The 27298-nt window shown below is 64.2% G+C and overlaps 1 protein-coding gene across 2 annotated transcripts; it reads right to left on the minus strand.

The window, feature by feature from the left end:
* JAG2 (jagged canonical Notch ligand 2) lies at positions 1-27213 on the minus strand. Of its 2 annotated transcripts, XM_049898446.1 has the most exons (26): positions 27132-27213; positions 26554-26895; positions 16777-16834; positions 13917-14168; positions 13723-13783; positions 9995-10125; positions 9801-9920; positions 9537-9650; positions 8656-8769; positions 8390-8503; positions 8266-8312; positions 8016-8189; positions 7084-7234; positions 6844-6996; positions 6294-6407; positions 5953-6066; positions 5695-5808; positions 5412-5528; positions 5026-5053; positions 4858-4943; positions 4213-4326; positions 3818-3933; positions 3164-3409; positions 2473-2604; positions 1742-1898; positions 1-1517 (listed from the first exon to the last, which is right to left on the minus strand). In XM_049898446.1, exons 1-26 carry the CDS (start codon positions 27195-27197, stop codon positions 1021-1023), a joined length of 3732 nt encoding a protein of 1243 aa, XP_049754403.1. In that variant the 5' UTR covers positions 27198-27213; the 3' UTR covers positions 1-1020. The 2 variants fall into 2 exon arrangements, with proteins under 2 accessions (XP_049754403.1, XP_049754404.1); XM_049898447.1 differs by lacking the exon at positions 8390-8503.
* Between the last annotated feature and the right edge of the window lie 85 nt (positions 27214-27298).

Below are 27298 nucleotides of genomic sequence, written 5' to 3' on the forward strand. Positions count from 1 at the left end.
CCAAAACATTTAAGTTATTAAATCAAATATACAGAGTGATTCATTTAATATGTACATATTTACAAAAATGCACTTTCACGAAGAGGGGTGGCCGGGGGCCGGCAGGTGGGCAGCGGCCTGGTGCCCACGGCAGACGCTGACAGTCGCAAGGGAGAGTCTGTGTGAAGGCACTTGTCAGGAGCTTCAGTACTGCCGCTGCCCCGCAGGGGACAGAGCAGCAGGAAGGGCACTTCTGGAAGCACAGTTGAGGGGCCTCTGGAGCCAGCGTGCCTGGAGGAGGAAGCCACAGCAGCAGGCTCCAGGGCTCTGGCCGGAGAGGCGGCCGCACTGACCGCCACAGTGCCATGGACCGCCACAGGACCACCAACTGCCGCGGGACCACTGACCGACTGCCATGGGTCCCGCCAACTGCCACAGGGCCATGGACCACCACAGGACCACCAACTGCCACGGGACCACTGACCGACTGCCATGGGTCCCGCCAACCGCCACAGGGCCATGGACCGCCACAGGACCACCAACTGCCACGGGACCACTGACTGCCACAGGACCACTGACGACTGCCATGGGTCCCGCCAACCACCACAGGGCCACTGATGGCCACGGACCTCACCGGCTGCCACAGGCCTCACTGACAGACGCGGACCTGGTCAACTGCCATGGGCCGCACTGGCCTTTTAGCCTGGAGCCACTGAGAAACCCAACTGAGGAATAAAAAGGAAGATTCTGTAAACAGTGTACAACCTCTGGTAGCAAACGTTATACGATTTGGTGAGAACACAGCCACCCCCCCTGTGCTGCCACCCAGTGAGGGCAACACAGGGGAACTTTACAAAAATAGCAACTCTCCGAGAATACTCCGTTGCTTGCCACCCGACCATTACGAATAATTTATACAAGGTTAAAGAAACGTAGAAAATAAACATTTGTTTTTTGCTTTTTTTTTTTTTTTTTTTTACACAAAATAAAGACGCTATGCGCACAGCCTCGCCTCCACGGCGCCTGGTGGCAGTGGTGGCCCTACTCCTTGTTGGCGAAGCGGGTATCATTGACGCTCCTGACTGCGCGGTTGTCCACTTTTGGGCCCGAGGCCCAGAGCACTGGCCGCCCTGGCGCTTGGCCTGGGTCTTTGGTGCATTTGTGTGAAAGGAACTTCTCTGCCTCCAGGGAGTCCTCCTCGCCTCGGCCCAGCTCCTCATCCTCCTCGTCCTCACCGCCCCCACGGCCTGCTGGCCCGGGCAGCGCCTCACCTGCCCTGCGCGACGGTGGCGTGAAGTTCTTGCACTGGTAAAGCACATCCTTGTGGCCCCCACCGCCACCCAGGCCCCCACTGCCCGGCCGCTCGATAGGGTTGCGGATGGGGTTGAGTGGCGCCCACTGGTTGTTGGAGCTCTCCTCGCGCGGTAGGCGGCTCCTCTCCCGCTCTTTCCTGCGCTTTCGGGTCCACCACACACAGATGGTGATGCAGGCCAGCCACAGCACACTGAACACACTGCACAGCACAGGCACCAGCAGGTCTGCAGACAGGAAGGTGCGACTGAGGATGTGGCCTGGGTACCTGTGGCCCAGCACGTCCCCACGGCAGAGGCTGGGGCCTGGCTGGCTGTCAATGCCCCCTGGGGGAGTCCTGGCTTGTGGGGAGGCCTGGGAGGGACTCTTTACCAGCAGTACGGCAGGGTTCAGTGCCCCCAGCAGGATCCCAGCCCCAGCCAGGGTCCCAGGCCCCGCCTCGCTGGTGTACCTGTGGAGGAGCCGCCCACAATAGCTGTCTCCACCTTGACCTCAGTGACGGCCAGCAGCAGCGAGCTGTTCCCCCGATGCGTGATGGCAGCCACGATGGCGTGGGCTGCGCTCTGGATCAGGCTGCTGTCGGCCAGGTCCCGAGCTGGGCTGAAGGACTGCAGTAGGGCACAGTGCTGAGGGCTGCCACTGGCCACACCCAAGGCAGCCTGGTACCCGTGCTCACCCCGCACCCTGCTCGAGCACACCGTGCCCCCTGAGAGACTGCACTGGAGTTTCGTGGGGCTTGGGAGGAGCCTGGGGTCCAGCGGATGTCACCCCTCTTCGCCTCCTGCAGCACCTGCCTTCTGGGCCTCCTACTCCCTGCTCCATACCCCCCATCATGGCAGACAGGGATGGGATGACCCCCCACATGCTGGTTCCCCCACCCAAATGCAAGCCCAGTATTCTTCCCATCTGGCTATGTGGGCTGGTGTCAGTGAATGGACGCCTGCTGGGTACAGCCTGGGGCCTTGACTCTCACTGCCCCTCCTCCCCACTCCATCTGCCCGCATCATGCCACCACTGGGCACTCAATGCCCTGGAAACCCTGCCCAGCAGTACCACATGGAGAATGGACACCTGTGTCTCCCTGGCTATGCCACTCCACCTCCCTAGAAGTACATAGAACAGGGCCCCAGGGACCACACAAGGCGCCACCCCAGGCACTGCCCCATCCACCTCAGCACTCACCATAGCCACCTCCACGGCGCTGGACCCCGAGGACTCCCGCTCACACAGCAGCACCAGCAGGCGGTCCCGGGCCACGGCTCTGGTGGCTGGCAGCGAGCGGATCCCGGCACAGATGGCACCCACAGTGGTACCCTGGGCAGAACCAGCAGGCCATGGAGAGTCCCGGGGACTCCACCCACAGCCAGCACCCACAGCCCACATGGCCTTGAACCCCAGAGGGCAGCGGCCAGGCGGGCCTGAGGTGCCGGACAGCCCCTCCTGCCCATGACGTCCTGGGCAGCAGCAGCACCAAGGCACCCAACCACAGGCATACGGCTGACTGGGCATGCGGGGGCAGGCGGGGGCCTCACTGTATCCTAAGCCCCAGGGGGTTGGAGGAATGTTTGACCCTGAAAGGAGTATCCAGGGTAGCAGAGCTGCAGGTCCACAGCCACCTCCAGCCCAGGACTGGCCAGGCAAACAGGAATCGTGGCCTGGGCCCTGCCACCCTCCTGGTGCCCTCTGCTGCCCCCACCCAGCACACTGGGTGACCCCACGTGCCCCTCACCTGCCCACCCACAAGCATCCCCCGACCTGGCCTGGTCTGACCCCCCAGTGTTGAGCCACCACCTAGCTGGCTGGGGGCAGCTGGAACCAGGTCTCAGGCAGCCTGAGAAGCTGTCCCAGAAAGGCCAGGAACCTCAGGACTCACCTGGGGCACCTGGTTGTGGTCGAAGTGAAGCGTGAGGCGGGCGCAGTTGTTGTCCAGGTGGCCAGAGCGCGGCAGGCAGAGCGTGCTGGGTGAGAGGGGCTCCTCAGTGCCACACTCCCCCCAGGCTGCGCAGGGTGGCTGTAGGCACTGGCCTGGGGCCTTCTGGCACTGCTGCCCTGGTGGGCACTGGGCACTCAGTGTATCGGGCTGGCTGGCCAACAGGCAGGGCTTCCACCCACACCACACCTGGAGCAGACGTGGCACACGAGGACATAGTACAAATACATGAACCACAAACACACACAGAGACACACATGCCATCAGGGTCAGTGATAGAGTCCTGTCCGCCTCTCCTCTCCCAGGGCCCCAGGGAGGCAGGCTGAACTTTCCACCTGAGCAGGGATGTCCCCCAGGAGGGTGCGAGGGAGTGGGAGAGCCAGAAAGGCCAGGCAGGAACCTCTGGAGTCTAAGCCGCCATCTGTCTGGCTGAGCCTTAGTTTCCCCACCCACAAACGAGGGTCAGGATTACGGATGACCAATGGACCTGTTGTCAGGGTTACCATAGGGTCAGGCTCAGGTTGAGGAGGCTCTCGCCAGGGCACCTGCCCTCCTGGGATCCAGAGTGGGTGGGGTGAGGGCAGAGGCCCCTCGCACCTTGCTGCAGTCCCGGTGGCCGTCCAGGCAGCGGCAGCTGTTACAGTCCTCCAGCCAGGAGCTCCCATGAGGGAAGGGTGTGCCCCGGGACCAGCAGGACCGCCCGAACCCGATCACTGCGAGAGGAACCCCGGTGGTGGGTGCCGACCCTGAAGACCAGATCCCCACCCTGCACAGCCCTTGCCGGATGCAGCACCAGCACGGCCTCACCCGGCACAGCCCCCATCACCTGATGCGCATCCCCCCACCTGGCATGCGCCCCGCTGCTCTGCATGCCCTCCACCTAGCACACCCCACCACCTAACGCTCACCCCCCCCACCTGGCATGCGTCCCGCTGCTCTGCATGCTCTCCACCCAGCACACCCCCTCCCCAGCACAGCCCCCAACAGCCTACCTTCCTGGCACCGCAGGCCGGACCGGCCGGGTGGGCAGCTGCAGCGGTAGCCATTGATCTCATCCACACAAGTGGCCCCGTAGGCGCAGGGCGAGGACTGGCACTCATCGATATCTGTGGGAAAGCCTGGTACTCAGCAGCCCGCAAAGAGGCGGGGCCGCGCGCAGACCCAGGAAATGGATGGGGGCAGCAGGTGAACCTGGTACAAGCCAGAGACCACTCGTGCCTTAGTTTACCAGGAGCCTGCCAGGCTGCGACTACCAGTCCATCTGCCCAAGCAGCTGAGCAGAGCCCTACAGTCCTGCACCTAAGGCCCTGGAGCGGGGCGGGCATTGGGCAGAGGCCTCAAGTGGCATCCCAGCTGTGGGATGAGGGGAGAAAAGGGCCCTGTTAGCTGGACAAACAGTAGGCTGACACCCTGCCCACCAGCCCTACAGCCATGGATGGGCCACAGCAGGCTGTATGCTCTAGCCCCTGTTGGCAGGACCCCCTTCTTCACTGCAGCAGACTGTGCTCTGGGGCCTGGCAGGGCAGACACGTGGGGAAACTGAGGCTTGGAAATCAAAGGGACCAGCCTGTGGCTACACTGCTCCTCAGGAATGTGGACAGCGAGGCCCCCCAACCACGGAAGACCTGTCCACTCACTGATACGGCAATCAGGCCCCGCAAAGCCTGGTGCACACTCGCAGCGGAACCAGTTGATGCCATCAACGCAGATGCCGCCGTTGTAGCTGCCGGCGAGAGTATGGGTGTCAGTGGGGGCCGCTGTGCCAGCCAGGCCCCTGGCCCCCCCAGCCTCCGGCAGCCACTCACCAAGGCAGTGGGTTGCAGTCATTGGTGTCTGGGTTCGAGAAGGGAGCAATAGAGAGCAGTCATTAAAGCCACCACCTGTCCAGGCCCCATGGTGCCCAGGCCTGGGGGCCAGCACCCCTCAAAGAGTCCCAGACTCCTGTACCATCAATGCAAGCCTGGCGCAACCAGGCTATAGGGTCAGGAGAGGCAGAAAAGAACAGGGAGGGCTTCCTGGAGAAAGGGGCCCTGACCAGTGTGGAAAGGAGAGGAGAGGTAGTATTGAGTCTGGAAGGGAGTTGGGCTCTATCTGCGGAAGGGCCTTTAGTTGGGGTGAGGGGCTGGCAGTGGTTGGCACGAGTCCCCACCCCCACACCCCACCCCCAGGCCTCCCCTGCCTCAAGTCTCACTGTGCGTGCAGGTCCGGCCCTCCCAGCCATCCCGGCAGATGCAGGAGAAGGAGTCCCCGCTGCCCACACAGGTGCCGCCATTCACGCAGGGGTTAGGAAGGCAGCTGCTGTTTTCAGCTTGGAGGAAGCAGGAAGGAGAGAAGGCTGTTCAACTGGCCCTGGGCAGACCCCAACCCAGACAAGCCCAGGGCATGGAGGGGTGAGGTGGGTGTGGCCCAAAGCCAGCTTGTCCACAGGAGGGGCAGCTGGGTGGAGTGGGTAGGGACCATCCGGCACCCCTCACCAATGTTGCAGGTGCTACCCTTCCAGCCTTGGGGACAGGCACAGCGGAAGGTGTCACCACTGTCATAGCAGGTGCCCCCGTTGCTGCAGGTGTAGGCATCACATTGGAACTCACCTGTGGGCACATGGGTGGCTCAGTGGGTGGGCCTGAGCAGGCAGACTGCACCGTGCCCCCACAGCAATGGCAGAAGGTGCGGGACGGAGGGCTGGGGGCAGAGGGTGCAGGGCAGAGGGTTCAGGGTGCAGCAGCAGCACTCACGTGAGTGGCAGGTCTTGCCCTTCCAGCCGTCATCACAAGCACAGTAGAAATCATTGACCAGGTCGTAGCAGCGGCCACGGCTGTGGCAGGGGTCAGGAAGGCAGTCGTTGAGATCTGGGGGTGAGCACGCTGGTCAGCAGGGATTGTGGAGCTTGGGGAGGGCTGCCAGAGGAGGAGGCAGGGAATGCGGGTGACGGGAGTGGGGCTGGTGGGGGCGTGGGGGCTCGATTCCACTTGGGGTGAGGGGTGACACCCCGGCACACAGGGGTGGAAGGCAGCAGGCACACACCTCCCTGGCCCCCAGCACAGGACCGGGGATCCCGGGGGTGCTGCCCACTCACTGGTGTCACAGAGCTCGCCCTCCCAGCCACTGGGGCAGAAACAGCGGAAGGCATCCACCTCATCAATGCATGTGCCCCCATTGCGGCAGGGCCGGCCCAGACAGTCATCGATGTCTACAAAGAGGCGGTGCATGAGCGGGGGTCCTGGCCAGCCCCATCCTGTCCAAAGCTCCCCGTCCAGGCCCCACCCACAGCCCCATTAACAGCCCCCACCCACAGCCCCATCCACGGCCCCCACCCACGGCCCCACCCACGGCCCCACCCACGGCCCCACCCACGGCCCCCAGCCACGGCCCCATCCACGGCCCCACCCACGGCCCCCAGCCACGGCCCCACCCACGGCCCCCACCCACGGGCCCCACCCACGGCCCCATCCACGGGCCCCACCCACGGCCCCACCCACGGCCCCCATCCACGGTCCCAGCCACGGCCCCACCCACGGCCCCATCCACGGCCCCCACCCACGGGCCCCACCCACGGCCCCACCCACGGCCCCCATCCACGGCCCCACCCACGGCCCCACCCACAGCCCCACCCACGGCCCACTCACTCTCATGGCAGTAGGTGCCTGTGAAACCGCTGTCACAGATGCAGGAGAAGTTGCCATCAGGCTGGCTGACACAGTGCCCGTGGGGGCCACACACACCGGAGGGCACAGTGCCAGGCACCCGGGGTCCTGCCTCCAACCCACAGCCGTCGACCACTGCCGCAGATGGACGAGCAGGGTAAGGACCACCCTGCCCCGCCAGCCCCGCCAGCCCCCCGCACCCTGCCCGGCCTCCATGCCCACCTCGGCAGGCCCCCCCGGGGCACGGCTCCCTGGGGGCAGAGCAGTTCTTGCCACCAAAGTCATCAGGACAGGCGCAGTAATAGTCACCCTCCAGGCTGTAGCAACGGGCGCTGTTCTGGCAGGGGCTGGGATCACACAGGTCTATGTCCACCTGTGGGTTGCAGAGTCCATGAGGACTCAGCCTGGGAGTCCGAAGATGGGCCAGTCTCCATGCCAGGCAAGGGCACGTCCTTAGGAACCCCAAGGCCTGGCCCCGGCCAGCCTGGCCCCTCGGACCTATCCACCCAAGACAGCCGGGCAAGGTCAGCGGGCCGGAAACACCTGCAGGCCCCCAGGCCTCCTCCCACCGTCCACGCCTCCAGGGCAGTCATGCTTCCTCTGCCTCAGCAGGCGGCATCCGGCCCTCGTCCCCTGCAGGCAGGAAGGCCAGCTCCCAATGATCCCTCCACCACAGAATCACTCAGAGCCAGCCAAAGGCTCCAAGACCTGAGACTGGACTCTGCCCCAGAGTGCCAGGAAGCTAGGGGGCAGTAGCCCCCCTCCCACCCAACCCACCCACAGGCCCCCTGGCCCTCCCTGTACAGCAGGATACAACCCAGCCCTCTCCAGGCCTCCAGAGGCCTTGCCCCTTGGGCCTGCCCTCTAGGGCCTGGGGGTTAGGAGTGGACAAGTGCCCACCTGGAAGAAGTGAGACTTCGGGGCCCCTGGGCAGCCGGCAGACTCCTCAAGAGTCCTGGCCAGCCCGTGAGGAATGGGTCTGTCATAACAAACAATAAGAGGACCCTGGCCTTGGGGACACTGACTTCTGCCTCCCAGCCCTGCCCAGCCAGACACAAAGACTCAGGCCCTTTCCCAGTCCTGGACAGGAGCACCCCACCCCCAGCCCCCCAGTGCCCCCACACAGCCTGTCTCTTTGTTCTGGTGTCCCTCACCTCGCAGAGGCGCCCAGAGAGGCCCTTGGGGCAGTGGCAGCGGAAGCCATCCACCAGGTCCTCACAGAGGCCACCACCATGACATGGGCCGCTAGCACACTCATCGTGTTCCAGCTCACAGTGCCGACCGCCAAAGCCCCGAGGGCACATGCACTGGTACCCGCTCACTAGGTCCTGTGGTAGACAGGAATGATGAGGCTCACGTACCTGCCAGACCCCACCTGCCTCTGGCCAGCTGGCCTTGCCTCACCTTGCAGGTTCCACCATGCTGACACTGCCCACGACAATCGTTGATGTCTGGGGACAGAGAAATGGGGTCAAGCAGAGGATCCTGGTGCCCCGGCCCTGCCCCCTGCGCCCCACCCCATACTGACTGATGTGGCAGTTGGCGCCCTTCCAGCCCGGGATGCAATCACAGTAATAGCCACCAATCAGGTTTTTGCAAGAAAAAGCATTAAGGCACGGCTTTCCTTCACACTCATTGGCGTCTGCGGACAAGACAAGGGAGAGAGGCTGGGCCGGCCTGCCCGCGGCACCCCGACACCGCAGCCCAGCACCCCGACACCGCAGCAGCACCAGCAGCACCAGCAGCCTTGCATGCTCACAGCGCACACACGCAAGGATCCCCGGGGGTCCTTACCCAGCTGGCACGTGGTCCCCACCCACTGCTCAGGACAGATGCACTCGAAGCCGTTGACCTGGTCCACGCAGGTGCCGCCAGCTGCACATGGGTTCGAGGCGCACTCGTCAATATCTGCAGAAGAGGAAGACAGACGTGTGCGGGCACCGGCGTGGAGGCGCAGGCAAGGGCTCAGGGAGGTGGGGCCTCCTGGACTCGTGGGGGGGCGGGGCCGTGTGGGAGGCGGGGCCGTGAGCGGAGGCGGGGCCACGGGGGAGGCGGGGCACGTGGGAGGTGGGGCCGCAAGGGGAGGCGGGACCGTGTGAGAGGTGGGGCCGCGAGGGGAGGCGGGGCGGCGAGGGGAGGCGGGGCCGTCGGGGAGGCGGGGCCACGTGGAGCTGGAGGCCAACGAGGAAGGACTGCATGCAGAGGAGGGGCCGCGAGGGAGGCGGGGCCGCGAGGGAGGCGGGGCCGTCGGGGAGGCGGGGCCGCGAGGGAGGCGGGGCCGCGAGGGGAGGCTGATGCGGGGTTGGGGGGTCTAGCTGCTGAGACAGGGCTCAGCACGGTGACTGTGCGGGGAGGAGGAGTGAAGCGGGGGAGGCTCTCCTAGGGGCGGGACCACTCAGCGGGCCAAGCCCCGGAGCAAGCCTAAGAAAGGTCCCTAGGTTCTCTGGGTGGGGGCAAGGGGAGGCAGGCCCGGCAGCCTCGTAGGACAAAGGTCCAGATTCCTGTGGCACTTGTAGGGAAGGGTGTGGGTACTGAGGGTCTTTGTGTCTTCTGCCACTCACCCCTTGGCCCAGGACAATGTTCCCAGAATCCTCTCCTCCGAGACACTCCACTCCCCCCCTACACGGCCCTTCCTGGCTACCCGCCTCCCTCGAAGGCACCCGCAGGGCACTCACCCAGTGCACAGGTGGGCCCGCTCCAGCCCGAGGGGCAATGGCACTCGAAGCCGGATGGCACCTCATGGCAAGAGCCCCCATTGGCACAGGGGTTGGAGGCACAGGCATGCTCAGCTAGAGGACGGGAGCAGAGTGGTGGGTGGGAGGACCAAGGAGGGGGCGCAGGTGGCTGCAGCACCACCCAGGGCCCCAGCCCCCCAGCCCCCCCGAGTCGTGCCTGGCTTAGCCCAGTGGCGCAGACCCCCCCACCCGCCTAGTGCTTACTGCGCTCGCAGTTCTTGCCGGAGTACCCATCAGGGCAGGCGCAGTGGTACTGGTCCGGCTCCACGTTGATACAGGTGCCTCCGTTGGTGCAGGGGTGGTGGCTGCCGCAGTAGTTGAGATCTGGGGGCGGAGGGCAGTCAGGTTCGTGCCCTGCTACATCTCACCTATTGCCCCCCACCCGTCCTGTCACCCACCTTTGTCACAGAGCAGGCCGCCCCAGTTGGTCTCACAGGTGCACTGCCAGGGTTCCACACAGCTGCCGTGCACGCAGCCGGGGTAGGGCACACAGTCATCGCAGAACTTACCCTGCCAGCCGTAGTTGCACCTGGGTAAGGAGAGGCAGTGAGGCCCAGGGGTGCAAGGGGACACCACGGGAGCCAGGCTGGCGGCCTGGGCCTTTGAACTGGATGGGCCCCGGGCCAGGCTGGGTGATGGCCCCGCTGGGCAGCCGCACTGTCACGGGCATTTCCCGGCCTCTGGCCGCAGGACGGTCAATCCCAGCTGTCCCGTCAGTCTTCCCTGCACTATTTTGGGACTCAACCCTGAGCTGGGGCCCCAAGAGCAGGCGCCGGGAAAGGAAGGTCTTGCCGGGACCCCAGGGAGGAGCTCATCAGCTTGGACAGGACAAGTACTGCCAGTGCCAGGCGACACTGGGGTCTGGGCAGGCCACAGGGTGTCTGTAGAGGAATCTCGGCCCTGCCCTGGCCTTGTGGCCTTAGGCATGGCGTGTGACCTCGTCCATAACTCAAGGGCAGTAACGTCTCTCTCTCTTAACAAAGCCCTGTAATTGACCCATTTCACAGATGTGGATACCAAGGCCTACAGGCTGCCCCAGGCCAGTTCTGCCTGAGACCAGACACAGTGCTGTTCTGGACTGAGGGGGCGCTCCAGCCGCACCCTGAGAGGCCTCTCTGCTCCAGGCACCAGGATCCTCTGGGCCAGCCTGCACCCCCCACCCAGGTCCAGCCCTGCCCCAGGCTGTTTGCATTGTCCCTCCTAGGAAGTCTTTCAGGAGGAGCGGCAGGCAGCTGGGCAGACAGGTCCACATTGTGTGCCTGCCCCCTCCCACCCTTGCCTGCACCCACGCAGTGAGCAGGAGGCTAGCTGCCCCCACCAAAAGGGTGCAGGGCTGGCCGACTCAAGGCACTGCCATTTGTGGGAGAGAGGCTGGTGTCCCAGCAGGCTCCCCCAGGCCTGGACAGGATCCCAGGACCCCTTGCTCAGAACACACAGGTCCTGTGGGATGGAATGACGTCCAGACAACCGTCACTTCCACGCCAGCCTCTGCCACGTGAATTTATTTTTGTCAAAGGAAAAAGCCACGGCCCTTCCTGAGCCGCCTTCCAGGCCCACGGCCGGCACTGAGGGGACGTCGGCCCGGTTCATCGGGCCTGGTCATGGGGAAACCAAGGCTGGTGAGATGGCCCTCTGATGCCCAGCCCGACCTACAGGGTGGCTCATGCTTTGAGGGCCACGTGTCTCCCTTGGCATCCTGCCTCCAGGTGACAGGTGGGGCGACGGAGGCACAGGGAGGGGCCATGACACACCTCGGGTCACCCAGCAATGGAGCCCAGGCCCCTAGGGTCCCAAGGGCGTGCTCACAACCCGGGGTGGGGCAGCCAAGCCGGCTCATTTCCCCGACTTCCCCGCCAGCGGCTCCAGCAGCAGGAAGGCAGGGCCATCTCCTCGGCATCCGGTGGCGCTGAAACCAGAGCCCAGCAGCAGCTGGGCCTCGCCCACTGGGCCAGGGAGATGGTGGGCGGGGGCTCACCTACACTCTGAAATCCCCCTCCTCATCAGGCCTAGCCTCCCAGGCTCCTGCCCTCGTCTCCCTGCCCAGCCAGCAAGGAGCAGGGCAGGGGGCCTGAATCCCCCCGCCCCAGATGGTGCAGGGGCGCCAGGCATTCCTGCTCCCATTGCCATAGGCCAGCCACTGAAGTGGCACACTGCACACGGGGCCAGGGGGTTGCAGTGGGCCAAGCCTCATCCCACCGTGTTCACTGAAGGGGCCAAGCCCTGTCCCACTGTGTTCACTGAGGGGGGCTCGCAGTGTCTGCCCAGAGTTGCAATGGTCACCCCATGGCACATGCCAAAGGGCAGCTAGAGGGGAAGGCCTCCCTAGCAGAGAACCAGCCCCAGGGACCAGGGCCCTGCCCAGATCACACCCACCTCTCTCCCCTCAGGGTATGGGTGCCTGTCCCCCAAAACATAAGCCCAGCTTAGGCCAGATCTCCCCGCGTGGGGTCCTCTCACCCTCTGCTGAGGAGTCGGCCTGCCAGGCCTGCCCACTGCCAGCCTGCCCGCCTCCCTGCCCTGGGGGGTGGCCCGCCCAGGCCCCTGGTGTCCTCCCCCTCCCCGGCTATTTCTCCGCCCACCCCCAGCTCCCTAGCCCTGCCTGCAATCTTGGGCAAGCTGCTTGATCTCTGCCTCAGTGTCCGAAAATCCAACCCCACCCTAAAGGGAGTTCCTGGGTTCTGCCCACACCCACCACGCCCGGTCTCCCAGGGCACCCTCTACGCCCGCCCTGCCTCAGCTCTACAGCCTTCCCCCAAGCCCTCCAGCTGCCTCCCACCACTTATCAAACATGACACTGCCTCCTCCCCCTCCCCTCCTTGCCCCACCCTCCACCAAAACACGTCAAGGTCTCCGATGATGAGAAGATACAGGTGTCTACCCAGACCCAGCGCCGTAGAGTCAATTCCTACTCATAACGACCCTATAGGACAGAGTAGAACTGCCCCGTGTCTAGAGGACCGCAAACCTTTCAGCCAGAGCTGCGGAAGAGCGGAGTTGCTGGGAACGAGGCACCGGCTGCAGGACCGCTTGCTCACTCCCCTGCTTCTCTTCCAGCCCTGTAGCCCTTCGCCATTTGCACACATTTACCAGCCCGAGAAGGCCAGGCATGCTCCCTGGCTTCCCCTCTCCGTCTGCCCCAGCAACGGGGCTTCAACACCACTGCACGCCAAAGGTGCCCAGTGTGTCCAGGGCCAGCCTCTCCTCATAACCCACCCCTTTCTCAGCGTCTCCCAGGGTGCCAAAGAGGCTGTGCAGACGTCACTTCCAAAATTAACTCTTTCTCCTCTCCTAGCCTGCCCCTCCCATGGCCTTCTCACTCAGTCATGGCAGCTCCTCTCGTCAGCAGCTCTGACTAAAAGGCTGGGGGTCCTCCTTGACCCCTGCCTCTTTCTCTCATCCCTACATCAAATCCTGTTGCCATTGAATTGATTCTCACAGTGGCCCTATAGTGTCACAGTGGTCAAGCACTTGACTGCTAAACAAAAGGTCCACGGTTCAAACCCACCAAGTTCTCTGCAGGAAAAAGACGTGGCAGTCTGCTTCCATAAAGACGACAGCCTTGGAAACCCCATGGGGCAATTCTACTCTGTCCTATAGAATGGCTGTGAGTCAGAATTGATTTGACAGCACACAACATCGAATCCATCCCCAAATCCCTCAGCTCCACCCCAGAATGCAGGACCCGCCCAACCTTCCACCTTCCACTGGTTCAGCTCACTGGACCCTCACAGCAGCGCCCTCCTCTCTGCCTCTAAGCCCTCCAGCACACCCCTTCTCTCACTTGAATAGAGTATGTCCCGGAGCCCTGGTCTTGCACATGCCTCCAGGGGTCTCTGCAGCCCCCTCCTTGCTGGGATGCCCTGTACGTCCTTTGGGGCCTCAAGGCCTCCCAGTCTCTGCCAAACGTCCTGGAGTGGTGTGACCCTCCCTGAATCCTCCACGCCCCTGCCTGGCTGTTCTTTTCGCTATCACCATTAGACACACTCACGATGATGACTATAAACCTCCGGGCTCCCAAACTGAGCACCCGCTCCTGTGCAGCACCCGTGAGTGGACCTGATGGCACCATTAAGTGCAGGTCCCACTGGGATTCAAGGGCATGGGGGGTATGGACGCCAGCACCCACCTGCACTCCCCCGGCAGGCTACATCCCCCGTGGAGCAGGTTGCATCCTTGCCTGCACACAGCTGTGAACAGAGAGAGGAACTGCTGCAGCCGAGGGCCACAGTATGCCCCAGTGGACCAGGCGTGGATGCTGCCACGGGCCGTGAGCCACTGCGGAGCAAGCCCGGCATGGGCACTGCCACCATGGCCCCTCACCTTCCTCACACTCCTTGCCCATCCATCCATCCATGCAGGCCTTGTTGCCATACTGGTCGCAGGTATAATGACCAAAGAAGTCATTGCGGGGCCGACAGAACTTGTTGCAGGTGGCACTGTAGTAGTTCTCATCACAGCGGACCCGAATCTGCAGCTCCAGGTGGGCCACGTGGCCGCTGAAGTGCAGGCTCTTCCAGCGGTCCTCAGGGTTGATCATGCCCGCGTGTGACACCCGCTCAATCAGCAGCTCCTCTTGGGGGGCAGGAGAGTCAGCCTGCCAGGCCTGCCCACTCCAGGCCCACCCTGAGCCCACCGGGCCGGCTCCACTGGGCACCCACAGGCCCAAGGAGCCCAGCCATGGAGCCTCCAGGGACAGCAGGAGCAGGCAGCCTGGGACACTAGCAAGACAGCTGCAGGGTCTAGGGGTGCCCAGCTGTCCAGCCCCCAATCACAATGCAGATGGGGGGGCCTGGGTGGCCTGCAAGCAGGGGCCGCTGGGAGAGCAGAGCTGAGCCACAGTGGGGCCTGGAGGAGCCAGAAGGGCCTGGGGGGACAAGGTGGGGGAAACAGTGCCAAGCTCTCCTAATTGGGGTCAGGGGCCCCTTGGGCCAAGACCGCCACCCCTCTCCCCATCTGGATACAGTCCCAGAGCTGACCATCTTTTCTAGCACCCCCGCAGCCTCAGTCCTTTCTTCCCTGTGCCCACTGAGGCCCACTCACCGCTCTGAGTGCCAGGCTGGGGCTGGCGCAGGTACCACCACCCACACGAATTCTTCCCAGCCCCCACAGCACCCCCACAGAGCCAGACTAAGGGTACAGAAGCCCTCCCTACCCCCCACTCATGGGTGGGACAAGGGGTCCCAGTGGGGCTGACAGCAGAAGGGAGGCCCACCCTGGAGCCAGCCAGACGGAGCAGCCGAGGCCTACCACCTGTGCGTTCTCCACCCTCCCAGCCTCCCTGACTGCAGGCAGCCTGGGCTGTCTGTCCTCTCTTGCCTCTGTGCTCTGCAGCCACCAAGGCCATAGAGACAGCACTATAAAGCTGGGCCACCTCAGATCTCTACATAAGCAGCCACGGTGACACCAGGCAATCGCGGGGCACCCATCATGTCCTCGCCCTCTGCTGCATCTCCCTTACCCTCCACCAAGACTGCTTCCCCCTTCAGCGAGCTCCTGGGCCCACCACTGCCCCCCACTTGGGCACCATGCACACCTCTCGCCTGCATGGGGCTGTCACTCCAGTTGCCCACTCCCCCACACTGCAACTCCCTGTCTATGTGGTCACCCCATCAGTGCCCATCCGCTACCGCCCCATCTGAAACAGGCCCCTTGCACCCCAGGACAGCCTTGGATCCGAGATAGGACAGGTAGGGCTCTCCGCGAAGTGACCTGCTACTGGGCCGTGGGAGCCATGACACCCTCCCCACCTTTGTATAGGCCTGGAGTTTTCCTTAATAAAAGGCTGGTGGACTCTCAGGAGCAGGCCTCCTTCCCTTCCCGGTTTCCTGCCCACTCCCCTCGATCCCCCGGCCTTGGCAACCCTGTCCTTGTCCAGGCCCTCAGTGACCTTGATGAGTGCCAGGGATACTTCTCCAGCGCCGGCCTGCCCGTCCTGTCCCCAGCACCCCCTCCCAGGAACATCTCCTGCCTTGGGCACCTCTCCTGGCCCCCAGCCACTCCTTCCTACCTGGCCCCCCCGTGCCTCCCCAGCCAGAACACTGGTGGGCCCCAGGGCTTGGCCTGACTCAGTGCCCGTCTATCCACGGGTGGCTTGCGGGCATCTCCAGTGCTGCATGGCCAAACCTGTGCCCCTACCCTGTCTCCATCCTGCTGGGCACCCAGGCCATCCCTGACCACTCTCTATCACCAACACACTGTCCCTCTACCCTGAGGAACAGCCAGAATCCGGGCCCCTCTCACCTCCTCCAGAGCCCTCCTCAGGTCTAGGCCCCTGCTCACCTGCGTTCACAGGGGCCTCCTCACCACTCCCACCCTGGCCCTAAGGTCTACTCTCCACATGGTGGCTCAGGCAACCCCACCCCAGAGAAAAGGCCAGCATCCTCACGGTGGCCCCAAGGCCTCTGGGATCTGACCACTACCACATAGGCCCTGTGATGCTCCCCAAACAGACAAGGCTCACTTTTGCCTCAGGACCTTTGCCTATGCTGGTCCCTCTGCCTGCAGTCATCTTCCCAGGTATCCCTGAGGCCCCCAAACCTCCAGAACATCCCCTTGGCCCCACTCTCTGAACTTCCCCTGTGCACAGGCATGCCAGACAGCCTCAAGGAGTGGTCCACCAGGGCCCATATTTCAGGACAGGGGGCCGAGAGGGGGGCCACAAAGCCAGAGAGAGCCCCTCAAGAGGGCCCCACTACATTGTGGCACTGACACGGGTCCAAAAGAACATACCCGACAAGAGAATGGAAACGCTGGTGGCATAGTGGTTTAGATCTACGGCTGCGAACCAAAAGTTGGAATCCACCAGGCGCTCCTTGGAAACTCTATAGGGCAGTTCTACTCTGTTCTATAGGATCTATAGGCTGCCTATGAGTCGGAATTGGCTCATCAACAGTAGGTGACGAGACAACAACACAAACGAACACAGGACCAGGAGGATGGTACATGCACAGCTCTGCAACACTCAAATGTGGCACAGCTTCCTGGCAGCCAGGGTGAAAAGGGAAAGAGCGCTCAAGCTCCCCAGGTAAAGGAAGTTTCATAGCACAGGGGCCTTTGTCCTCCCAGCGGACCAGGAGCCCAGCAACATGAGTCCCTGAGGCCGAGGCCAAGGTGAGTCAGCCTCCCTGTGCCCTGAGGGAGGCCCTGCTGGCACCCCCCAACCCCCTCAGGCTTTACTCACCATCCGGGTTGGTGTCATTGTCCCAGTCCCAGGCCTCCACAATGAGGGTGAAGGAGCGCTGTGGACACAGTGAGGGGGCCAATCAGATGCCCAAGGCCCTCACCTGCCTGCCAGAACTATGGAGGGCAGGCACTCAGTGGAGCACTGCCATATCCCTGGACCCAGCTTCCCCCTCCCCAGTGGTTCCAACTCTGTTCCCTGAGTCTGTCAGCGCTCAGGTCCCTCTTACCAGCCAAGGACCCCGTTCTCATCCCCTCAGACCAAGTCTCCTTGGAGAACCCACCAATGGTAGCAGCTAATGAGCCCTCAGCACAGAGGAGGGAGGCCACATCCCCAGGCCTTGTGGGCTCAGGGGGCCTACTCTCCCTTGGGGCCCAGCACCCCAGGCAGGCCAGCCATGAGCCAGAGAGAGAACCAGGCAGAGAAGTGGGCAGGTAGAGGCAGGCACGGGTGCAGCCAGGGTCAGGTGGAAGGCCTGGGACCAGAGGGTGCCAAGTGGGAACCCCCACAGCCTGGCTGGGGTCTGATTCCTGGTGGGCAATACCAGGTCCTGCTCCCAGCCCCAGAGAGAGACAAATGCCCCAGCACACTCCAGCTGCCCCTTGGCCCCGAGAACAGGAAGGAGGCAGGGAGGGGCCTGTGTGGTACACATGGGGGAAACTAAGGCCAGGACAGGCCACCCCTCCCTCCCAGGACCATATGGCTCTTGTGTCCCGGGTGGCTGTGATGTGGTGATGCTGTCAGCCTGTCGCCTGAGCAACCGCAGGGCCCGCCTGTCCGCCAGCAAGGTAACCTGAGCCTGCTGGCCTTGGAGCCCCCGTTTCTCACAGACGCACACGGATGGCAGGAGGGGCAGCAGCCTGGGGCTGAGCCACCACCCATGGCTGGGGGTCATGCGCAGGGCTGGTTTGGGCCACCTCGGGGGCTGGCAGCCTGGCCAGCCCAGGGGGACGATGCCTTAGGGGCATCTGGGCGAGGCCAGACCCCCCCGCCGCATGCCCCCGTCATTTCAGCCCCTGAAGCCATTCTCCCTAGCCAGGGCTGCGCCCCTGCTAGCCCCCAGCCCACTCACTGCCTGCCAGCAGTCCCCCTGCCCAGCCACCACCAGCCTGAGGACAGGTGGGCCCCTGCACCACAGCCTCTACTCCCAAACCACTGTCCTGCTACCCCTACAGGCTCTGACCTCAGACCCAGCCCTTAGGGACCCTGACCCCCAACCCCCACCTCCAGATGCACCTCCTCCCTCAGGCCCACAACAGGCCTCCTCGGCTTCACTCACCACCATATCTACACTGGCGACCCAGGGGCCACCCCACACCTCCTCTGAGCTCAGCCCCTGCGGATGACCCACAGACCCCCACCCACCAGTCCCACCACTCACGCAGAAAACAGGCTGGACTTGGGCGCCATTCTCTACCCCCTTCTCTCTCCAGGCCTCTCAACTCACTCCTTTAAATCCACTCCCCTGTCCCATATCCACTACTGCCCCCGACTAGGCCACCAATGTGCGCCAGGCACTGCTCAGTCACTGAAGACAGCCTCTGCCTCACGGCACTCAGGGTAAGTGAGGAGGGGGCTGTGGAGTGTCCTGAGTCAGCAGGGTTCAATGGAGAGCCCAAGGTGGAGGCCATTCTGATGAGGAGCAGGGGGGCCTAAGGATAGGCTGGTAGACGTAAGGCTGCAGAGGGTGGAGGAAGCAGCGTGGCTTCCAGGGGCCCCAACCAGGAGGAGTGGCATTGCCAAGGCCCGGAGATGGCGATGAGGAACAGTGAGGGGGCCCACATGGCTGGGGGTGTGTGGGACACAGGGCAGAAGAATTGGGTCAGCTCCTGGAGGGCCAAGGGCTGCTGCATGGGTGGGAAAAGGCTCCGAGGGGGTAGGGCATGTGGGGAGGGGGCCGGGGGCATGGCTTCAGGTGGCGCCCACTGCCAGGGCCTGGCCACACCAGGCACAGGCAGCTCCAGCCCAGGGTCCCAGCCTACAGGGCAGCACAGGCCACATCACCCTGTACGGCCACTCCTGGGCTCTGGGGCCAGCAGGGAGTGCCTCCCGGCTCCCAGGAAACCCCACGCCAGCCTCACAGGTAGGATTACCACCACCTTCATCAGAGCACGGGGCTCCGGTTACCTGCTCCCGCAGGGACATGCACCTCCCACCCACCCACAAGAGCCCCACCGCCCACCAGCTGGGCTCCTCACACCTGGACGGTAGGAGGTCATCCAGAGAGAACCTGAGCCAGCAGGCGGGCGGCACTGTACCCCAACTGTGTCTGCCCGCTGCCACCAGGTGCCCTGGTCTCCCTCCCTCCCCCAGTCCTGGGCCAGCACTACCCCTGGGGCCTGCCACCCCCTCTCCAGGACACAGGCTGTTCCTCTGCAAGTGGCTGCTTCTCCCCCCGCCCTTCCAGCTTTCAGAGTCCTGGGCCAGACGGAAAAAAAAAGACCAAACCCACTGCCATCAAGTCAATTCCGACTCATAGCGGCTCTATAGGATAGACTAGAACTGCCCCATAGAGTTTCCAAGGAACGCCTGGTGGATTCGAACTGCCAGCCTTTGGTTAGCAATCGTAGTACTTAACCACTACACCACCAGGGTTTCCAGGTCAGGGAAAAGCTTCCTCAATTCAAATCCCTACAAGACTGGAGGGCTGGGAGGCTATTCTGCCACTCCAAGACAGGGCTGGGGGCCTGTGGGGGTGATAGGGGCAGGAGGTCTCAGGGCCACAGGAGCAATGGGGGTGATAAGGGTGGCGGACTGGGGGCAGCTCAGGCACCTCCATGCACAATTGGGTTCCCTAGCAAGCAAGAGGCAAGAACTCCGATTCCTCCCAGGCCAGCCTCTGGGCTGTCCAACCGCCAGCCAGCCCTGCCTCAGAAGGCCCCGTCCAGCTGCAAGGCCTCAGTCCCTGGAGGCCAAGCCCACCCTCCTCCAGTAAGCTGCCTGGACCCACTCCTATCTCAGCCGACTCCCACTCTGACCCCTCCGCCTCCTCCCCAGCCTAGACCCCCGATGCTGGGTGTAAAACCTCTCCTCTGAGGATAATGGGGGCAGCAGCTCAAACACGTGGAAATGACATGGGGACCAGCTGTGCCACCCCCACAGCCTTAGACTCCTCGGACACCTCGGGGCCCAGGAGAGCCTGCTGCCCAAGGACCACGAGCTCCGGCCTTCCTCTGCTGCCGCATCCCTGACAAGCCACCAGCCCCCCATGGAGCGCAGGGCTGGTGCCAGCGCCAGATCCAAGTCCAGATACATTTCCTGAAATTCGAGCCTCGGAGGCCCAGGCCTCTGTTGCCATTGTCACCAAGGGGGTGGGGGCGCCCCCCAGGTGCTGGGCCCAGGGACACAGCAAGAGGAGCCAACCGCAGGCACAGCCCACACAGGCACCCAGATGCCTGCACTCAGGACCACGGACAAGCCAGCGCCTCGTCTGCCCCTCCTCTCGCCCACCACCCTCTCCACTACAGCCAGCCCACTATGGAGAAAGCTCAGCCCAGGGTCCCCAACACCTGCACACACAGTGCCTCCAGGATCGCTGCAGCAAAGCCCAGGACTCATTCATTTGTCAAGCCCAGCTCAGCCTAGCTCATGGGATAGGGACCCTGGCTCAAAGGATAGGGACTCCAGCTCAGGGGATAGGGACCCTAGCTGGGAGAGGGTGTGTATAGGGACACTGCCTTGGGGAATAGAGCCTGCAGCTCGGGGGATAGGGACCCTTGGCTTGGCAGATAGGCACCCAGCCTCAGGAGTTAAGGACCTACTTTGGACCTGGAGTTGGAGGTTAGGGACTCAGGCTCAGGGGATAGTGGTCCATTTTGGGCCTGGAATCAGAGGATAGGGTCCCCGGCTAAGGCTTGGGGGACAGGGACCCCCAGCTTGGACACGGAGATAGGAACCCAGGCTTGGGCCTGGGGTTTGGGGACAGAGATCCTGGTTCAGATCTAGGGTCTGGGGATAAGGATCCAGGCTCAGGTCTGAGATCTGGGGAGTAGCGATCCTGCTTCCCCCCAAACCCAGCAATATCATACTGGTACCTCCAGGTCAGGCCCCCAACCTGGCCCACCCAGCCTCCCCCCGTCATTGGCCTAGTCTGCCCCCATCCAGCCAGCCCAGAGAGGCCCCAGCTGGTTTCTGAGAGCCACTACCCCTTCCCACTGGCCCCTGCTGCAAACCTTCCATCAACCCCCCTCCCTGTCACCTCACTGCCCCAATCCACCCCTACAAGGCCCAGGACAAAGCCCTCTCAGCCCATTTCCAAACCCTCCACTGGCCACATATGGCCTCTCCCCCCGCTCCCAGGATTCCTACTTTGCGTGGCATCAATGACCCCACCTCACCCCCACACCAAAATCTTCAGCAAGGCTACCATGTTTGGGTAGGTGGAGGGGTGCAGAGGGGGCTCAGGGTGGGGCACACAGTGGGATACAGAGTGGGGCTCAGGGTGGGGCACAGAGTGGGATACAGAGCGGGGCTCAGGGTGGGGCACACAGTGGGATACAGAGCGGGGCTCAGGGTGGGGCATAGAGTGGGATACGGAGCGGGGCTAAGGGTGGGGCACACAGTGGGATACGGAGCAGGGCTCTGAGTGAGGCACACAGTGGGATACGGAGCGGGGCTCAGGGTGGGGCACACAGTGGGATATGGAGTGGGGATCAGGGTTGGGCACACAGTGGGATATGGAGTGGGGCTCAGGGTGGGGCACACAGTGGGATACAGAGTGGGGCTCATGGTGGGGCACACAGTGGGATACAGAGTGGGGCTCAGGGTGGGGCACACGGTGGGATATAGAGTGGGGCTCAGGGTGGGGCACACGGTGGAATACAGAGTGGTGCTCAGGGTGGGGCACACAGTGGAATACAGAGTGGGGCTCAAGGTGGGGCACACAGTGGAATGCAGTATGGGGTTCAGGATAGGGCACATAGTGGAATACAGAGTGGGGCTCAGGATGGGGCACACAGTGGGATACAGAGTGGGGCACAGGGTGGGGCACACAGTGGGATACAGATTGGGGCACACAGTGGGATACAGATCAGGGCTCAGGGTGGGGCACACAGTGAAATACAGAGTGGGGCTCAGGGTGGTACACACAGTGGGGTACAGATTGGGGCACACAGTGGGATACACAGTGGGATCAGTGTGGGGCACACAGTGGGATACAGAGTGGGGATCAGGGTGGGGCACACAGTGGGATACAGAGTGGGGCTCAGGGTGGGGCACATAGTGGAATACAGAGTGGGTCTCAGGGTGGGGCACACAGTGGAATACAGAGTGGGGCTCAGGGTGGGGCACACAGTGGGATACAGAGTGGGGATCAGTGTGGGGCACACAGTGGGATACAGAGTGGGGATCAGTGTGGGGCACACAGAGGGGTACACAGTGGGGATCAGTGTGGGGCACACAGTGGGATACAGAGTGGGGATCAGTGTGGGGCACACAGTGGGATACACAGCGGGGCGCAGAGTGGGCCACACAGTAGGATACAGTGTGGGGCTCAGGGTGGGGCACACAGTGGGATGCAGAGTGGGGCTCAGGGTGGGGCACACAGTGGGATACAGAGTGGGGCTCAGGGTGGGGCACAGAGTGGGATACAGAGCGGGGCTCAGGGTGGGGCACACAGTGGGATACAGAGCGGGGCTCAGGGTGGGGCATAGAGTGGGATACGGAGCGGGGCTCAGGGTGGGGCACACAGTGGGATACGGAGCAGGGCTCTGAGTGAGGCACACAGTGGGATACGGAGCGGGGCTCAGGGTGGGGCACACAGTGGGATACGGAGCGGGGCTCAGGGTGGGGCACACAGTGGGATATGGAGTGGGGATCAGGGTTGGGCACACAGTGGGATATGGAGTGGGGCTCAGGGTGGGGCACACAGTGGGATATAGAGTGGGGCTCAGGGTGGGGCACACAGTGGGATACAGAGTGGGGCTCAGGGTGGGGCACACGGTGGGATATAGAGTGGGGCTCAGGGTGGGGCACACGGTGGAATACAGAGTGGTGCTCAGGGTGGGGCACACAGTGGAATACAGAGTGGGGCTCAAGGTGGGGCACACAGTGGAATGCAGTATGGGGTTCAGGATAGGGCACATAGTGGAATACAGAGTGGGGCTCAGGATGGGGCACACAGTGGGATACAGAGTGGGGCACAGGGTGGGGCACACAGTGGGATACAGATTGGGGCACACAGTGGGATACAGATCAGGGCTCAGGGTGGGGCACACAGTGAAATACAGAGTGGGGCTCAGGGTGGTACACACAGTGGGGTACAGATTGGGGCACACAGTGGGATACACAGTGGGATCAGTGTGGGGCACACAGTGGGATACAGAGTGGGGATCAGGGTGGGGCACACAGTGGGATACAGAGTGGGGCTCAGGGTGGGGCACATAGTGGAATACAGAGTGGGTCTCAGGGTGGGGCACACAGTGGAATACAGAGTGGGGCTCAGGGTGGGGCACACAGTGGGATACAGAGTGGGTCTCAGGGTGGGGCACACAGTGGGATACAGAGTGGGGATCAGTGTGGGGCACACAGAGGGGTACACAGTGGGGATCAGTGTGGGGCACACAGTGGGATACAGAGTGGGGATCAGTGTGGGGCACACAGTGGGATACACAGCGGGGCGCAGAGTGGGCCACACAGTAGGATACAGTGTGGGGCTCAGGGTGGGGCACACAGTGGGATGCAGAGTGGGGCTCAGGGTGGGGCACACAGTGAGATACAGAGTGGGGCTCAGGGTGGGGCACACAGTGGGATACAGAGTGGGGCACAGGGTGGGGCACACAGTGGGATACAGAGTGGGGCACACAGTGGGATACAGAGTGGGGCACTACCTACCCTAAGACCCAGCTGCTGGACTCCTGGCCAGGGCTGGGGAGGTGGGAACAGGCAGCATCAGTGAACTCACACGCAGACCTGTCTACACCCACCCCACTCCTTGACTCCTTCAACAAGACCCCCTCGCAGGGTGGGGGCCACAGGTCATAGTCCTCTCCTAGAATCTCATCAGGCCAACTGGAGCCCCTTAGGGCTGACGGGAGTTGCAGCCAGCCGAGAAACACAGTCCATCCCAAGAAGACAAGAGAGAGAGTCGGGGAGATGTTCTAGAAGCAAGGGGTGGCCCTGCAGGGTGGGGAAGGCCCTGGAACTAGGGATGAGGGTAGGGCGGGGGACAGGGATGCCCATACCACAGCTCCCTTTTGGAGGGCGGGAAGCAGAGGGGGTGGTGCCTCACAACCCAGCCCCTGGGCACTCAGGTGGCCCTCACCGGCCACAGGCACCCCAGCCACCCCGGTGCCTTGTTCCCTCAGTGGGCTGTCCTGCCCCCAGCCTTCTCCCAGCCCCTTTAATCCCTCAGGGACTTTGGTAGCTGGTGGGGGAGGAGAAGTGATGGGGGAAAGCCAAGCTGAGACTCCAGATCAGCAGACCTCAAGCATTGCATCAGCTCCCACCCCTGCTTCCCACCCTGCTCCACAGACCCCAAAGAAGGTACCCAGGATCTCAGTCCCGGGAGCTGTCCGGAAGAGGGTCTGCCCAGGTTCTCCAGACCCATCTCCAAAAATGTGATCCCCCGGCCTCATCCCACCTTAGAACCACACCCTGTCCACACCAAGGGAGAGTTCAGGCCGAACTTCAGTTCCCCTGACTCCCAGGGCCCACACCCTCCCATCACCAGCACCTTCAAGGCCTTCCTCCCGCCTCTCCCTGTATGGTGCTCCAAGGATCCCAGCTAGTCCTGGACAGGAGCCCACCCACCCTACCTACTGAGGGGCACAGTGCCTGCTCCTCCAGGTGGGCCCAATTCTGAGCACACCCCTGCTCACAGCACGGAGCTGGGCTGTGGGGGTGCTGGCATCTCCACACGAGCTCCACCCTCGAGGCCAGCCAGCAGGAGAGAGATCAAGCTGCCCTCAACGCCGCTGTCCTGGGGGCCCTGGCCCGCCACGTGGGGGGCAGCCACCTGCCCCGCCCCCGGCCGTGGCATTGGAGGTCCCCAGTCAGGAACAGGGGGAAGGAGGGAAGTTGGCTGGGACCCGGCACCCCAAGGCTCACGGGAAGGCAGGGCCTGCCCTGTCCCGCCCGCCGACAGCCGGCCAGTGGGGCGAGGGCCACAAGGGACACGCGCCGGCCCGCCGCATTCCTCCAGGCTGCCCTGCCCCCACGCCCACGGCTGCCAACTTGAGCAGAAAACACACCCTCAGGTAGCGATTTGGAGCCTCGCTGGCACAGGCCCAATCACAGATGACAGGCTGAGAGCCCTGCACAGACCTGCCCGCTCTGCCGGCTGTAGGAGTGCGGGGGCTGGGACGAAACAACCACCTGGGGCCAGCCTCCCATGCCTGCTCTGTCCCAAGCTGGGACGCTTTCCCCACTGGGAGGCCCAAATTCACCGGGACATGAGGACAGGGGGCAGGGGGGACAGGAGGGCGAGGATGGGCCATCAAGGGAGGCCCAGCCCAGGCCTGGGAGAAGCTGCCAGCCCAGGGCTTGGAGCAAGGGTGGGGCAGGGGCAGCCCCCAACAGGGCAGGTCCTACTGGCCCAACTCTGAGCCAGACGCCAAACCTTCAGCTCCTTCAGGACCAGAACACCAGGTGGACAGGCTCCTGGTGCAGCCTGCAGCCTGGGCCAGCCAGAAGCTGCAGGTCAGAAGGCCAGTCCCCTGGATCACTGCGGAGTACCTTGGTCTAGCCACTTCTACTCACAGCTCTGGCTCACAACTACAGAAGCCCATCACCAGTGCCCTTGGCCACTCCCCAGGCCTGTCCAGCATCCTGAGCTGTTCCTCCACACTGGGGTCCCACTTCCTGGGGTTGCCTCACACTCCTACCGCCCAGTCCAGTCCTACAGTCCACCCTGCCACACAGTGAGGGAGTGCCCCGCCCAGGCCCCACTTCAGAACAGAACCAAGTCAGGCACCAGGTCTTGGTCCCCTGTCTGCTGGCCAAGGCAGCCCCCTCTTTCTGAGGGTGCATCGTCCCAGCACGCCCAGGCCCAGGGCTCCTGCCTGAGTGGCCACCTCTCTTCCCTACCTAGGGAGATGGCAGACCCCTTGACTTAGCCACCTCCCTAAAAGGAACAAACCAACCAAAAAGCCAACAAGCAACACAGAGATGTCACAGAGCGATGACAGAGCCATGGCCTGCTCCCAACATCAGGGCCCAGCATCTCTTCCCCTGGGGGTTCCTGGGTGGCCTGCGGCTTCTGCCAGCACACACACCAGGCCCTCCTGAGCCCAGAATTCACAGAGCCCGCCGGCCCCCCCATCCCCCGGGCATCCAGGAAGCGGCGGGCGGGCTCAGACTGGCCGCGGGCACTGGGCGGCTCCGCCAGGGCCTGCCCTGGACCAGCCCCAGCACGAGCAGCGCACATGCCTGCGCCGCTTGCCCGCGCCCCAGGCGCCCGGCCGCGCCTCCCCGCCCAGAGAGACACGCGCGGGGCGGCGCAGGCACACGCCGCGGCCGTCACCTGAGGCCCCGCGAGGGCCCCCAGCGCCGGGTCCCCACCGCGGCACACGCGCGCCCACGTGGCCTTGGCGGAGAGGGGGCCCACAAAGCACACGCTCGGGGTCGGCCGCCGCGCGGCGCCCTCTGCCGGCCCCGCCCCGCCTGGAGAGCGCGCTCCGCACGCAGGGGCCGCGGCCGCAGAGCCGGTCCCGACCCGGGCGGCCACGGAGGAAACGGGCAGGCGCGGGGCGCGGGACCCATCCCGGCGGGCCTGCGGAGCCCCGGGAGGCCCCGAGCCGTGGGGAGGGGTGGGGGCGGCGGAGGGAGGCGCACACGTACCGGCCAGGCGAACTGGAAGGGGATGACAACGAGGCCCGGGTCGCGGTCGCCGCCGGCTCTGGCCCGCGCCCGCGCCCGGTCCCCCGCTGGGGGCAGGTAGAAGGAGTTGCCGCCCAGCACGGGCGTGGCGCCGTGGCCGTAGCTGCAGGGCCCCGTGGGCGTCACCTTGGCCTGGTACTCCTTCAGGCACACGCGCACGTACGTGTCGCACTCGTCGTGGCCGCAGCTCCCCGCGCGCGTCGTCCGGCCGTCGCCGTCACAGCAGGCGCCGTTCAGCAGCTCCCCGTTCACGTTCCGCAGCGCGCTCAGCTGCAGCTCGAAATAGCCCATGGGCCGCGCCGCCTAAAAATAAGGCAGCGCGGAGCAGCGGGAGGCGCGGGCCGGGGTCGCGGCGGGAGCGGGCCCGCCCGGCCCGGAAACGCCGCCCCACCCCGCCAGCCCCAGCCCCGCCGGCCCCAGCCCCGCGGCTCCAGCCTCGAGGGCTCTGCAGCGCTGCCCGCCGGGCCCGCGACGCACCACCGCCCCGAGGGGCTGCCGCGCGCCCCGTCCCGCCGCCCTCGCTGCTGCGCCCTCCTCACCTGCACCCACAGCGCCAGCAGCAGCAGCAGCCACCCGGGCAGACGCCCCCGGCCCGGAGCCCGCATCGCCGCCTCGGCCCGCCCGGCCCGCCCAGCCCGCCGCCCGCCGGCCCCGCCGCCGCCGCCCGGCCCCGGCCGCCCGCGCCCGGCCTCCGCTGCGCCCGCCT

Source organism: Elephas maximus, chromosome 10 (genome assembly GCF_024166365.1).
Source record: "Elephas maximus indicus isolate mEleMax1 chromosome 10, mEleMax1 primary haplotype, whole genome shotgun sequence".
NCBI classification, from domain to species: Eukaryota; Metazoa; Chordata; class Mammalia; order Proboscidea; family Elephantidae; genus Elephas; species Elephas maximus.

Excerpts from the sequence above, each read along its gene's own strand:
- JAG2 (XM_049898446.1), bottom strand. The coding sequence starts at position 27,197 with ATGCGGGCTCCGGGCCGGGGGCGTCTGCCCGGGTGGCTGCTGCTGCTG. Across the intron at positions 6,067-6,293 it reads GGGCGAGCTCTGTGACACCA|ATCTCAACGACTGCCTTCCT; the intron begins GTGAGTGGGCAG and ends GCTCACCCCCAG. Across the intron at positions 4,944-5,025 it reads GACTGCAACCCACTGCCTTG|CTACAACGGCGGCATCTGCG; the intron begins GTGAGTGGCTGC and ends TCTCGCCGGCAG.